Genomic DNA, 14,988 nt, shown 5'->3' with positions numbered 1-14,988 from the left:
TGTAAATGTTCAGAGACACCTTATGCATCCATGACATTTTATATGTTGAATCAGAGCCATAAATTGTTTTTTTTTAAAGAATTCCTTTGACTCATAGGTAATATGCAAACGGATGGCTCTATCATATTGGTTGTCCGCTGAAATTGTTTCTGCATTTCCTTTGGCAGATAACATTGCTCTGAAGGCACAATTATGCTAAATTTCCATTTCCGTTTCATGTAAAGTTATACTTCTGTCAAAATGTGCCTGTAATGATCTGGTTCTTATAATGCCATACCATTAAAAAGTAATAGGATTGATTTTCATAGTAAGTTGTCTCAGAGACTTAACACAAGAAAAGGAGTTGAATTTCATTTATGATATTTCAACTTCTTTGCTGCTGCCTCAACAGGTATTATGTAACTTAATTCCATACAGAGTATTGCTCATGTTTCCATACATAAGTTATACTCTTCCTTTTCCAGTTAGTTCTTATACTTGGTGAGTTTCTGCACTGGGTATAAATATTAAAGTGACAACAGAGCTGATTTGTTTTTTAAAAACTAGATTTATCAACCTTAACACTATGTCTGATATTATTTATCTGGTTCTATATCACATTTAATGTACATATTACTAAATAATCATTGTACTTTATCAAATCATTTGTTCAGAATTTGATGTTAGATCAGCAAACGTGTGGCTCCTCAGGATAACAGGAAATTGGCGGAGGGGCCAGTTTCAGGGAAGGATCCTCAGGTGCTACATTCTAGAGTGATTCATGTGTGATAGGCTGATTCAAACTCCCTTCCTGGAGCCGGATTGGATGGCTCCCATAGGCCAATCAGGTTGCTGATTTCTAGAATCCTACCTGCCTATTGTTCAAGGATCCAAGCTCAAGACACAACACCAGGTTGCTGGGATGGCATCTATAATTCCAGCATGTCCCACTCATCCTGGAATTGGGGCGGTTGAGGGGCATGCCTTAGCCAGTGGTCAGAGATGGTTGATGTAATCCAACAAGATCTGGCAACCCAAGGTAGAAGAACTCTAGGTTACACCATATACATTATGTATATTGCTTATCAAGAATATGAAAATGCTTGTATTGTAATCTTGGCCTAAATCCAGCACAGGTTAGCTCACTATGGGGTCAGGTATGCTTAACTGTTTGGGATTTAGGCCCTGGTGTATATAGTACTGTAACCAGCTTTCTGTCCCTGAGCCTCTTTTCCTGTCATCTTTCCCCCTTCAGTCAGTTTGTGGTTCATAATGCCTTTGTGAAAATGACATTCCTTATTAGTGCTGTGCTGAAACCTGTCCTCCAGTTTTTATGCTTTGACTCGCTAGTTTGCTCTTGGCAACCTCATTTATACTCAGAGGTGTACCTAGGCTCTTTGCGCCCTTGGCAAGGAGCTGTATCGGTGCCCCCCATTCCTTGTGCCCTTGGGGAGGATCCTCCACCAAGGTACCCAGAGGAGCCTGCACACCTCACCCGGCTTCCCAGAGCAGCAAAGGAGTGGCCCAGGAAGTGTGAGGACAGGCGGGTGGGCTCATAGCCACTAGGAGCCAGACGGGGGAGGTGTGATTTGAGTGGTCCCCTGATTCTGTGCTGTTGGCGGGGGCCAACCTAGCCAACCCCTAGGTACGTCCCTATTTATGGTACACTATTAGAGTCCTGGCATTTATCTTTGTTCTGCCTGCTGAACCCTTTGGGAAGGGATTATGTCATCTTTGCATACAACACTTAGCACAGGTTATCTATACAGAGAGGTTTTTCTGCAGAACTCCTGTGAATTCCAGTGGCAGCTTATGGAGCAGACATTGCCAAGGACAAATGCCATTCACACATGCTTGCATAACTAAGATATACAGGCAGACAGCAATTTATAATGAATCAAAGTAACTGGGGTATTAAAAATGCTAGGTTAGGATCAGAGGCACTATTCCATTTCCAGCCATATCTTCTGACAAGTGGTTGGTACCGTTAAGCATTTGTTTCGAGCCGATAAAATGTTGGGCTTGGAAAATGCTTTCGCCTCTTACATCATTCTTACAGTTTGATTTACTGAAAAAGCAGCCACAAATAACACTTCATGCTGTTTTAACTCCTGCCTAAATGAGGCCTTTCAAATATGTCCCCATTACAAAAATCTGAACAATGGCAACCCCTGCCCTTCTTTATCTACTCAGACAATTATTTGGGCAGCGTAGTGGGATGGCAGGTCCTGGAGGGTTGTGCATCAATGAATAAAATGGGTTTCTTTTGTCTAATTAAAAGCACTGAGTAATTACAGACGGTGCTGAATAAAATTTACTCAGCTGCTGTGTAGCCTGTATGCCTGCACAGTGCTTGGCAGTTGGCGGCTGGCTCTTAGAGCAGTGCTGGCAGCGAAGGCCTTGAATGGTCCTTGACATCCCAATTGGTCATGGGGTCATCTCCCATGAGTGGGAATTGCTGAACCTCTTGCTAGCATTAGTCAAACAAGTGAGTGCCAAGCAAGTAGAATTCCCATAAAGTGAACATTAGGTGCTGGAAAGGTGCAGGGTTTTTTTAAAAAAAATTTATCCCGCCCCGCTTTTTATTTCTTCCTCTAAAGAACTCTCCTACAAAGAATCTGGCAAACAGTGGTTTTATTCCTACCCCCCACTTATTTCTCTCTGTATTGACAGGGTAGAGACAGAAAGGTTTGTCGTGTACTTTGGGTAAGTGCAGCAAGCTGTGTCTTTGTATTCAGTGAATCAGCACTTTGTTTTGGAAGTGGTTGGTCTGGACAAGACTGTGTCTCCTTTAATATTTCTTTCCTTCTGAAGCACCATGCCTATCGGACCTCCTTGGGCAATGCATGCTTCCTGTTGCTGTTTTATTTGGGAGCATGGGGTGGAGGACTGAAAACGTTCCTTTATGTAGGGCCTATGAATAATAATAAAAAGTTATGAATGCATGGCTTGGTGTTTGATGTTTGAAGATAATGCAGAACAGTAGATTGGTTGTTCTGATTTCACCGCTGGGAAATCAGGCCTCCCAAATATGGTATAATGGAGCTGCATAATTAGAGTTAAGCAGAAATTGTTTTCATCCTCAAATAAGATTGTGTGTTATCACTGCAATGTTTAGGGAACATACATCACAACCCTACGCACATTGACTTGGAAGTAAATGCTTCCATGTTCAGGGAGAATTACTTTCATGTAAGCAGGTTTAAGATTGGGGTTTTATTGAAATAAATTGCACATATTAGTGCTGCAGCCAATTTAAATTCATCATTGATCATTTAAAAACAATTAATACAAATTACCTAGGAACATAATATCTGCATCTTTGTATGCTCCAGCAACTAATCAAGAGCTTAAGCATTAGTTAACATTAGTTAACAACTTCAGTTCCTGAAGCTGAGTATCACTTCAGGAACACTGAATTTGGTTAAGAATAAGATTCAGGTTTAGTGTGTGGATGCACAGAAAACTTTGCATTGAAGCCATTTTAAAGGATTCTCTTGAAATCATCTCTGCTTGTTGGGTAGATCTGCAGCACAGGAAACAATCAAGGGGCAAAATGTCGTCTCAGATGAAGTTGGAAACAAAATATTACTTTCAACAACTGTTCATAGCAAATGTTATTGGAAAGTTTGTTACATGTTAGCAGGACACTAAAACCTGCTCTTCAGTGCTTTCAAATCCAGCAGTACTTTTAAAAGCTTACTATCCAGTACTCTTGTATGTCACTGTGTTTTATTGTCTTTCTCTGTGTGAAGTGTGCACGTTTAATCTTTTTTTGAAAAAAAAAATCTAGGCAAATATAAATAAAATATAGTCTGTGCAGAAAGACTTTGTTCATTCTTTGTTTAAGTACAGCTTTTGTATACCACTTTTTGACATTCATTCATAAAGTGGTTTTACGATACAAAAATATGAATGCCAAAAATAATAATCAGTCAAAGGCAATATAATAAAAGAATAACAAAGTGAATAATATATTCAATCCATTAGCAAATAAAATGTGTGTTTGTTCCAGAAAGGGAGCCAGCGATGGGGCCAAATGTACCTTCAGTGGGGGGGGGGGTATTTCAGAATAACATGTTTGTAGGTGGTGGGTTTAATGCTAAACTAACTTGCTGGTTAAAAGCATCTTTGGAATTATTTCTTCAGGGTGAATGTGGAAAATCAGATCCTGAAATCTGGCTATATTAGCCGTGAAGTGGTTATTCTGGAAAATGATGATCCTGGAGGAGTGTTTGAATTTTCTTTATCTTCAAGAGGGCCGTACAGGATAAAAGTAAGTTCTCAGAAACTAAACCCCTTCCATGATGGAACCACACCAAGTAAGAATACTGAGTCTTTTGGATTTTTGATTTGTTTTAAAGGAAGGAGAATCTGTTGAACTTCAGATTGTACGGTCCAGGGGAGCCCTCATCAAGCAATTTCTACGTTATACTGTAGAACCAAGAGACAGCGAGTTCTATGGAAGTACAGGAATCCTGGAGTTTAAGCCTGGAGAAAGAGAAATTAAAATTACGTTGCTAACAAAGATGGATGGGATTCCAGAGGTAAAGAGAGGCAGAAAGAATTCCTCATGCCTAACTTGGAATAATAAAGGATGCACTTCTGACATTTAGAATCTAAAACATCCCCCTGAACTGATTGGATTTTTGGTGGGTTATGCAGTGTTGAAAATGCTACCCTAAGAATGGCCACTTTGTGTTGAGATGGAGGAGGAAATGTTATGTTTCTGTTACCTGATTCTTTTTTGTTTTCACGTGTCTGTAAGTTTAAATGAGTAAGCTATATTCCATGCTCTCAAACACTAGTCATCTACAGAGGGCAGATTTATCATTTTCCATTTGTGTCTAATAGGCAGTTGTGCTACTGTTAAAATATGAGTTGCACTTTCCACATCCAGAGGTAACATTTGCTAAATTTTATTTTACGCTAGCTGTTTGATAAATTTGGACTGGTTTCTTGATTGCTATGAGTGTTGCCAGACCATATTGTTCTGATTTGGTTTCCCTATTCTAGTTGGATGAATTTTACTCAGTGGTTCTCAGTAGCCACGGTGAGCTGCCAAGTAAACTGGGAAATGCCACAGTTGTCAACATAACAATCTTGAAGAATGATGATCCCCATGGAATAATTCAGTTTGCTGAGGATGGATTAACAATAACAATAAATGAAAGCAAAGGCAGAGACTTCTATGCTGGTAATTCCTTACTGCTCTGTTGTAGGTTAGCTCATATTAAGTCTTGCCATTTTATCATAAATTGGTAACTTACTGTCTCTCAAGACTCCTTCACCTGATACCCCTCATAGTACAGATGCTGCTGCTACAGAGTTCCTTCCTATACTGTAAAATCTGGAGCCCAGGTAACAGAGGAGGACTCCACTCTGTGGCTCTTCCACATGACAATATTTGTCTACCTGAGGTGTGAGGAAGGTGACACAGGTATGATGAGCCATAGTCTCCGCCCCCATCGTTCTGCCCGGACACTGAGGTCCAGCTCCGAGGGCCTTCTGGCAGTTCGCTCACTGCAAGAAGCAAAGCTACAGGGAACCGGGCAGAGGGCCTTGTCAGTAGTGGTGCCCACCCTGTGGAATGCCCTCCCATCAGATAAACAACTACCTGACATTTAGAAGACATCTGAAGGCAGCCCTGTTCAGGGAAGTTTTTAATGTGTGACATTTTAATGTATTTTTAATCTTTGTTGGAAGCTGCCCAGAGTGGCTGGGGAAACTCAGCCAGATGGGCAGGGTACAAATAATAAATTATTGTTGTTGTTGTTATTGTGTGTTACTGTTTTAGCATAGCTCGAGATTTCTCATCTGGGACCTTCATGACATGAGAAGCACAGTTCTCTGCTGCTGCAACAACAGCAATAATGGTGGCTTGCTATTTATTGAGCTTGCAATAAGCAGCATTCTTCCTTGGGATGAATATCTGTAAATGCGTATATGCCACTTTCATAGTTACAGATACTTGTCTTTTAAAACTGTTTTTTCTTTGAGTTTTTCTACTCTGTCTTTGAATCTCTTAATGCTGTACATTTATCAAATAATGCATTTGTGTTTCAAAGCGGTGTTCAGAGTCTTGCGAAGCCAAGGAACTTTTGGCAATGTAACTGTGTCTTGGGCAACTTACCCAGCTTCTACGAAAGACATCTTCCCGGAGCAAGGGACAGTTTTCTTTGGAAATGAAGAATTTTCAAAAAATATCACCGTATATTCAGTGCCTGATGAGGTAAACACTTTTATGCAAGTAACTTTTTTATTATTATTAAATTAGTTTTCCAGTTTAATATTCAACATTTTCAACACATATAGAAAAAATAATTAGTCAAAGAATCCCTCCCCCACTCCCTGTGACTTCCCCCAACTTCCCCCTCTGGTTCATTCAACAATCACTGCTTCTGCTTCATTTATTTTTCTTTTTTTGTAGTCTTTTCCAATTGCTCTTATATTCTTCACCTTTTTATATCATACCTTCTTACATATTATATTTTACCTTAATTCATTTTCAAATTGCTCTTTCTTATATTTTACATGTTATCCTTGTTGTAAGCATTACTCAAACCCTGCTAATAAGTCCATTTCTTTACAGTATTTCTGTAAATCTAACATCAATGGTTCCCAGTCCTTTTTAAAGTCTCTATTGTCATTGCTTCTGAGTGTTTCCATGAGTTTCACCAGTTCTGCATATTCCATCAGTTTAGTTTGCCATTCTTCTTTTGTTGGTATTATGGTGTCTTTCCATTTTGGGGATAGGAGAATCCTGGCCGCCGTTGTAGCCTACATAAATAGCTTCTTCCACTCTTTTGGCAACTCCAGTCCTGTAATGCCTAACAAGAAAAAAAGGCTTCTGGCTTTTTAACAAAACGCTTTAAACATCTTCTTCAATTCATTATATATCATTTCCCATTAATTTTTGATTGCTTTACAACTCCACCACATATGATAAAACGTGCCCTCTCATTCTTTACATTTCCAACATTTGTTAGAGCTTGTTCTATACATCTTAGCAAGTTTAACAGGGGTCATATACCATCGGTACATCATTTTCATGCAATTCTCTTTTGGAGTTATACAGCCAGTAAATTTTAGATGCACATTCCATAATTTCCCCCAATCTTCCACTTGTATATTATGTCCTATGTCTTGTGTCCATTTAATCATTACGGATTTAACCTCTTAGTTTCCCATTCTGGCAACCATCTATACATCTTCCTTCAGTTTGAGAGCCTCAACTTTCTTTCTTTCTTTTTTGTAAATATATGAAATGATCATCCGCCAAGCTACTGGGAAATTATCATAGTAGGGAAATACGATCGAAAGTGGCAAACATCAGCAGTTTTAAGCTCCACTGATTTAAATGGGGACAGTATTAAGTTCAAACATGCCCATTGTTATGCTGAGAGCCAGTGTGGTGTAGTGGTTAAGAGTGGTAGTCTCATAATCTGGTGAACCGGGTTTGCATCCCCGCTCCTCCACATGCAGCTGCTGGGTGACCTTGGGCTAGTCACACTTCTCTGAAGTCTCTCATTCCCACTCACCTCACAGAGTGTTTGTTGGGGGTGGGGAGGGAAAGGAGAATGTTAGCTGCTTTGAGACTCCTTAAGGTAGTGATAAAGCAGGATATCAAATCCAAACAACTCCTCCTCCTCCTCCTCCTCCTCCTCCTCCTCCTCCTCCTCCTCCTCCTTCTCCTCCTCCTCCTCCTCTTCTTCTTCTTCTTCTTCTTCTTCTTCTTCTTCTTCTTCTTCTTCTTCTTCTTCTTCTTCTTCTGATTATAGTGTATCAAACCAGTTAATCTAGGATATATATTTGTAATTTACGGTAGATCTCATTATTCTGCATTCATTATTCTGTTTGTTTTAATATTCCCATTATTCTACAGGTGTGTTCCATGATTTGCAAGAGTTAATGTTTGGCAACTTTGTTTTAATTATACAGCATTTAGAGGTAACATACATTAACTTTTTATATTTTTTCAGATACCTGAAGAAATCGAGGTATTCATCCTTAGTCTTTTCAATGCCACAGGGGGTGCTCGAATTGGAAATATAACCACTGCAACCTTGCAGATTACAAAAAACGACGACCCAATTTATTTTGCTGGTGAGAGATCTTCAGTGTAGCTTACATTGAGTGATGGATCTAAAACAAGATAAATAGGAGTGGCACAATCTGCTTGGCTTTCTCTTAATTTGTGATCTCCTATGTGCTCATTTTATTTTATTTATTTATTGCATTTATAGCCTACCTTTTGGCAACATGGTATGTCAGATCATGGTTTGTAAAGGAGCTTCCAAACCAGGATATCAAACCACAGTGTGTATTAGATGTGGTTTGACATTATTTCTTAGTTTGAAAACCATTGACAAATGAAAATTTGGACCATTGCTCCATCTCAAGAGGTTCTGAGCCATGGGAGGAGGAATGAACTTATGAAGCTGAGTACTGAACAGAGGGGAAATGAAAGCAATAATGGTATTACTGTTGTACATTTCAGAATTCATACCATATTGTTGGGTCCTTAACTATGGTTAGCATAAACCATGGTTTGGTGTGATGTCTGCATTGTGCCACTGTAGTCTCAGTTGGTTAGAGCATGGTGCTGATAATGCCAAGGTTGCAGGTTTGATCCCCGAACGGGACAGCTGCATATTCCTGCATTTCAGGGGGTTGGACTAGATGATCATTAGAATCCTTTCCAACTCTATAATTCTATGATCTAATCTGTATTGTGATTATTTTACTGTAAGCCATTTAGAGGATTCCAAACCCCGAAGGTATAAATATAATGATGGCAGTAAATCTTTGCCTGGAAGCTTATTAATGTGCTATGCTCTTCTCCTAATTTGTAAAGTAAGTGGAGTGGAGATATTCAGTACTATGAAACATGTATCTCATTATAAAGTAGATTTTTCTCTCTCTTTTCTGGAAACAATATTTGCAAAGGAAGGTTACAGTTCTGTTGTATTGATTTCTCTTTCTTTTGCACACTGTATATGTATTTCAGATCCCGTTGTTGTGAAGGCTCATGAAGGCGGCATTGCTAATTTTGTAGTCATAAGGAATGGCTCGGATGTTGATGCCGTTTCAGTTTCGTACGCCACTGTTAATGGAGGAGCCACTGCTGAAGAGGGAGACTTTATGCCTAGCGAAAAGAGTGGTGTACTTTTTTTTGATGTTGGAATACGAGAACAAAACATAACCGTGTTTATCAATGATGACGATACCCCTGAGTCGGATGAGACTTTTTATATCATTCTCTTCAACTCAACAGGTTCAAATGATTATTTGATCTCTATGTAAACTAAGCAGCTGCTGCATTTCTGATGTTGCTTTTCTCATTTCGTGAATGATATTTTGGGGGAGCTGATTAGGGTATTCCCATGCTTCTTCACATTAAAGCATCCTTTTTATACCCTTGTGAAATGTGCAGTATGCCTGCATCCATGCAATTGGGGCTGGTTGTAATATTGCTGGATTAGAAGCAAAACAAAAACACCCAGCTGATTTGTTTTGTGACCGACTTTTATAGAGCTAATTTGGCTTTCATTATTTGTGTTGGATATTAAAACAACCAATATATATGTAAATAACCCCCAGCCTTACATATATAGAACAAAAGAGAAAAAAGATAGGCATAAGTGGCTAGGTACAAATTTACACGGGGTTAAGTACAAATGTGTCATTGTGCGATGCAATATATTTGATGTTTTTATTGTTGTATATAAACTTCATGGCAGCCATAAAGTTGTGCTCTATAGTAGTCGGTTCTCTCATCCTGTTATCTTAAACATACAAGCTCAGGCTGTGATCTAGAAGACTTCAGCCATACTGGGTTCACTTCCTTGGCTCTAAAGTAAATATAAAAAAATAAATAAAAGCAAACAAGCTCCATTTACCACTTAGGCTCCCAGTGTCAGGTATGCTAATAGCCATCATCCTATCTATTTAGACTCATGAACAGAGCCCATTTACTCCAGTGTACATGATGGCATGCTGTTTTCAAAGGCTACCTTAGCTTTTTTCTTTTAGACCCTGCTTGGGCAACCTCTGTGTGAGCAGTGGAGGAACAAGACTATGTCTTCCTGCCATGGCTACCAGATGTGCTTGCCTACCTTGGGATGCCCCATGAAAGCAATGTATGGGCATAACATTTGCATAAAACAAGGGGGGAGCTGCCTTCAGCCTGAGGTCCCCATTCCCTTACTGGCAACCTTCCAAGGTCCACCTGCCAGCTATGGGCAGTCAGAAGCAAAAGCTGGTGGGACAAAAGATAGAGCAGGCTACACTCCTCTCACAAAAGTCAGACGTTTCTACACTCCCACCCCATCTGCACATCCTCCAGGCAGACAAGAGGCATTCTCACAGTTCACATCCAGCCAGACAAAATCATTTGAGGAGAGTACAGAGCTGAGCTGTTGATGGGCATGGTCTGGGGAGAGATGGTGTGGCCCAGGGAGAGTTATGAGAGCCAGATAGACCTGATTGGCTTGAAGTTCTCCATCCCAGGCATACAGTCTTCTACACACATATAATCCAACACATATCAACCAGAACTTCACATCCCACATATGCAAAAATCCGTGAAGCAAACGTCTTAATTCAGGCCTGCATGAGATGGATTTTATGCACACAGACCATATGCAGATAAAATTCCCACATATATGTCTAGCAGGACCAAGCTTGAGTGTGTGTGTTGGGGAAAAGCATGCTGTCCCTTTTACAACATACAAAGGGAGAAGGTTGTCTGAATTAGATGGCAGGTATACAGAATCTTGGATCTAGAAAGAACATTAGGCTAGGGTATGGAATCCCCCCCCCCCCGATATTATGCTGTTTGCTTTTAGCATTATCTTTAAACAAAAAAATTGTTGCTTAGGAGACACAGTGGTCTACGGATCTGGAATGGCAACAGTAGTAATTGAAGCAAATGATGACCCAAATGGCATCTTCTCATTGGAGCGTACAGACAAAGCAGTAGAAGAAGGCAAGACCAATGATTTTTTGTAAGTAACACTCAACTAAATGCAGTGTGTCACTTCAGTAAATATCTTGGATCACACTTTCCTGGAATCAATTCAGTCTTACTCGTCCTTGCAACATTAAGGTTTTAAGCAATCAGAAGTGCTTCAAAAGGTGCTTCTATGTCAAAAATTGCACAAGGGGAAAGTTTTTAATATTTGCATAGTTTTAGAAGGAGTTTAGCATGTGACTATTTGTATATATGGACCTCTCTTGGAAATAATTCCCTTCTACATTATTATTTTTTATGAGACAATATGATCTGTCAGGGCTGTACCCTTGGAAAAAAACGGAGTCTCCCTTCTGGCATGTGTAAAGAAAAATCCAAGTGTGATAACATGCACTGCTTTGTAGAAAGGAAATTATAAGAAGCTATATGGTAATTTATGAAAGTAAATATGCTGAACAGAGTAGATACTGGGAATCCCTTTCCAAGATGGCCAGCTGAATTGGCAGATCAAGATAATAATGCTATTTCTAAAAATGTTCAAATGGCAACTTTGAATTCTGAATGAACATGTAAATAAATGTTAAGAATTATAAATAAAAGTGGGAATCATGATGCTGACCCTCCAGATAATGTTGGAGTTGGAGGGAGCGGGCAGCATGTTGACAAAAACTGTTAGGGCGTCTAGCAAGTCGTGTTCGGTGGAAATACTTTGAAAATTTACCTCAAATGATTCTTTTAGTTATATAAAGCTTCTGATGTTTGTTTTCTTTTCTGAATATTTGTGTTAATCCTGAAAGGATTTGGGGAAAGAAAATCAAAACCTGCTTGGCTTGAAAGGACTTTCTTACGGCTATTATTGGTGCTCATTCATGAATGTACCCAGGGCCAGCAGGGTTTAAAAAGTTATTTTTGTTTGACTGATGACCCTTGTTATGCTGCCAATTAACTCGGCAGGAGGTGTAGAATCCGTTGACACTCTTACAAGTGCATTGGTAGGCCATAGAGATAATCTAGTGAAACTCCAGTAATGATTCTGGTCCAAATAGCTATGTAGAGGATTTTCCCTGTGGTGTTTATTTCTCCCCAAAAGTTGCTGCTGATTTCTCTCCTCCCGCCTCCCCCCAAAAAGAGAGAAAGCTTTTTTTTAAAATTTAGAATATGACTAAAGCTTTTTGAATTGCCTGGCTGTGAGTTGAGAGAATTTTCTTAAATTGGTGAATTATTATCTCAGTATTCTCAAAACATAGCACTCTGTGAGTAAACAAGCCTTTGTTAAACACAGTTGTCGAGTTGAAAAAAGGCAAGTGGGGGCACAGTGTGTTTGCCCTGTAGCAAAAGGGACCCTGGCTATTTCTTGTGACTACTTCAGAGTTTTCCTGTGAAAGAAATTCACAGGGCACCTTTTCCCAAAGCTGGACTGTTACAATTAAGTAAGCCTCCCAGATGCCTTACCTCATATCGTGGCTCCATTTCAACTTTTCAGTGAGTTAATGGAGCGTTATTGTTCCCAAATTAATTAATTACTAAAGCCTTGTTATTGCACATGGTACAGAGGGAGGCAGAATGCCTCTGAATGCTGTTTGCTGGGAACTGCAAGTGGGAAGACCACTGTTGCACCAGGTCCTGCTTCTGGGCTTTTCATAGATGCTTGTTGGCTGCTGTGAAAACAAAATGCTGGACTGGATAGGCCTTTGGCTTGATTCAGAAGACATCTTCTTATGTTCCTAATAATATATTATATGCAATGCCAGATTTATGTATAAGCTAAACAAGCTATAGCTTAGGGCCCCATTCTCTTGGGCCCTCCCCCCCAAAAAAAATAAAGAAAAAGAAACATGGATGTACATTTCCAAAATATAAGATAAAAAACAAATAAAATAAGGCCTACATACAGCAACAGTGTTTTGTGCTGTGCAGGCTCCTATAATGTAAGAAATGGGCCCCACTGCTAGCCTGCTGCCTAAAATATCACTGGTTTGCTCATTTCTAACAGCAACAATTTGTTGTTGACAAACAACATCTGGACATATAGAGGGCCCCATTACCTTCAGTAGCTTAGGGACTCATCAAACATGAATCTGGCCCTGATTATATGTGCCTTGGATGTCAGCTAATGAAAAATATAGAAGATAGAACTATTGTTCGCAGAAACTTATGACAGTATTAATCTTTGTGGACAATACGATGTATACACAAGAGCAAAGGCTTTTGAAGTGAGAACATTGTCATCGCCATCTCTGTCTATGCAGCAGAAATCTGCTCCACTTAACTGTGGGGAGGAGTTGTGGTGGACTATGTGGCTACCCACTCTCTTCTGGGGGCAGGGGACGAAGTCCTGCATTGCTCGGAGGATCCCGGCCATGCCATCAATCAGCCAACCAATCCGCTGCCTGGGAGGCGTGGCCAGGACCCATTTAAGCGGAGACGCAAGCCGGAGAGCTTTCTCTTGGCTCGCTTCCTCAATCTGGACCATTTGTGCGTTTGCTGCTCCCGCTCCACGGCGCTTGCTGTCCTCTTTACGTCACGCTTGCTGTCTCGTCTGCCACTGCTCTTGGGGCTTCTTTCGTAGACTGAGGATGACCCCGCTAAGCTGCCTCTGTCCCTCCGTGGAATTGCCTCCTGCCTCGGAGTGTGGTATCGTTTATTTGTGTGTGTGCATGATGTGGTTGGGGAGGCCACCACCTGCCCCTCCAAGCTTAAGGGTATTCCGTTAAAGGAATCCGGGGGTGTGGCTCTTGTCTGAAGCCCGGGGTGGGGCTAGGCCATGCCACAACCGCTTCGGGAACCCTGGTGGAGCTCGAGTTGGTTTGCATCAATGGGGCTCCCCCTTCTGGTGGTTTACCCATACCGGATTCCCTGTGCAATGGGCAGGAGTCAAATATGGTCGAGTCTATTCAATACCTAAGCCAATACCACTCACATTCTGTAACCAATAAAGTTGTGGCCAAAATTTGCCCAATAACATTAACCAAATATCTGTGGGCTGGTGTTTTTTATTCATCGTCAAGGGGGTGGTTACGGAGTCTCGACACGGAAGTTCATGGACAGAGCAGCCTTCAGAACTGAAGTGAAGACCTCAGTTGTGTGGGAGATGTCTCTGAACATTTGAGTTCCTCCTGCACATTGAAAGGAGCCATTTGTAAACAACAGTATCTTGGTTTAATACATATTGCCTGTAGTTAAGTTTATTTCCTGCCACTCTCAATAGAAGTTTTATTCTACTTGTAATAACAAGATTCAGTGATGTTATGTTACTTGTCTGATTCATTCTGGATAATTAGTGCTTTTGAGTCTATCTTGCCAAACAGCCAGTGACTGACAGAACAAATCTTCTGCTCTATGTTTAGTTAACTTGGGCTGTAATCCTGCACCTTGCACAAGCAGAGTAAAGAGCAGATTAGCCTTTCTTAAAAAGCCAATAGCATCGCTCCCTCATTAAGCTGCCTTTACACAGCATGCTGAGAGCAGGAATGGACAAATATATCAATTTCTCATTTTTTCCAGTCTTAAATTCTGTTCTCTGTAATTATGTTGTCACATGATTAGCAGGCAGTTTGCCCTGCCCACCTGTCAAAATGCATCCTGTGAGGCTTGCAAAAGTGATAAGGAGGGGAGAAAAGGAGGAATATAGGCAGCAGGTCCCATGCTCTGCCTTTGCTTACAAAACACACCCTTCTTTTCCCTCTGCTATATCAAGTGAATGGGAAGGAAGGAAGGTGCATTTTTCCATCAAAGGGAGGGGACTTCTCCTGCATACCACTAATGCTTGCAAATGTCTGCCTTGGCTGAGCATAAAGGTAAAGGGACCCCTGACCATTAGGTCCAGTCGTGAATGACTCTGGGGTTGTGGCGCTCATCTCGCTTTACTGGCCGAGTGAGCCAGTGTACAGCTTCCGGATCATGTGGCCAGCATGACTAAGACGCTTCTGGCGAACCAGAGCAGTGCACAGAAACGTCATTTACCTTCTTGCTGGAGCGGTACCTATTTATCTACTTGGAACTTTGACATGCTTTCGGACAGCTAGGTTGTCAGG

General features: G+C 40.7%; 1 protein-coding gene across 5 annotated transcripts in view; it reads left to right on the top strand.

Moving 5' to 3' along the window:
* Positions 1–14,988, top strand: part of ADGRV1 (adhesion G protein-coupled receptor V1) — a 242,414-nt gene that overhangs the window by 27,752 nt on the left and 199,674 nt on the right. For all 5 annotated transcript variants that reach the window (XM_081930116.1, XM_081930117.1, XM_081930118.1 and 2 more), the window contains 7 exons: positions 4,129–4,255; positions 4,344–4,526; positions 4,996–5,176; positions 6,048–6,211; positions 7,962–8,085; positions 8,990–9,256; positions 10,862–10,988. In XM_081930116.1, coding sequence (XP_081786242.1) covers positions 4,129–4,255; positions 4,344–4,526; positions 4,996–5,176; positions 6,048–6,211; positions 7,962–8,085; positions 8,990–9,256; positions 10,862–10,988 — 1,173 coding nt within the window. The remainder of the gene's footprint in view (positions 1–4,128; positions 4,256–4,343; positions 4,527–4,995; positions 5,177–6,047; positions 6,212–7,961; positions 8,086–8,989; positions 9,257–10,861; positions 10,989–14,988) is intronic.

The sequence above is a fragment of the Podarcis melisellensis genome (genome assembly GCF_964234715.1).
Source record: "Podarcis melisellensis genome assembly, chromosome: 11".
In the NCBI taxonomy this organism is placed as follows: domain Eukaryota; kingdom Metazoa; phylum Chordata; class Lepidosauria; order Squamata; family Lacertidae; genus Podarcis; species Podarcis melisellensis.
Note: the sequence above shows the minus strand (reverse complement) of the source record. Positions and strands in the feature narration are given on the sequence as shown.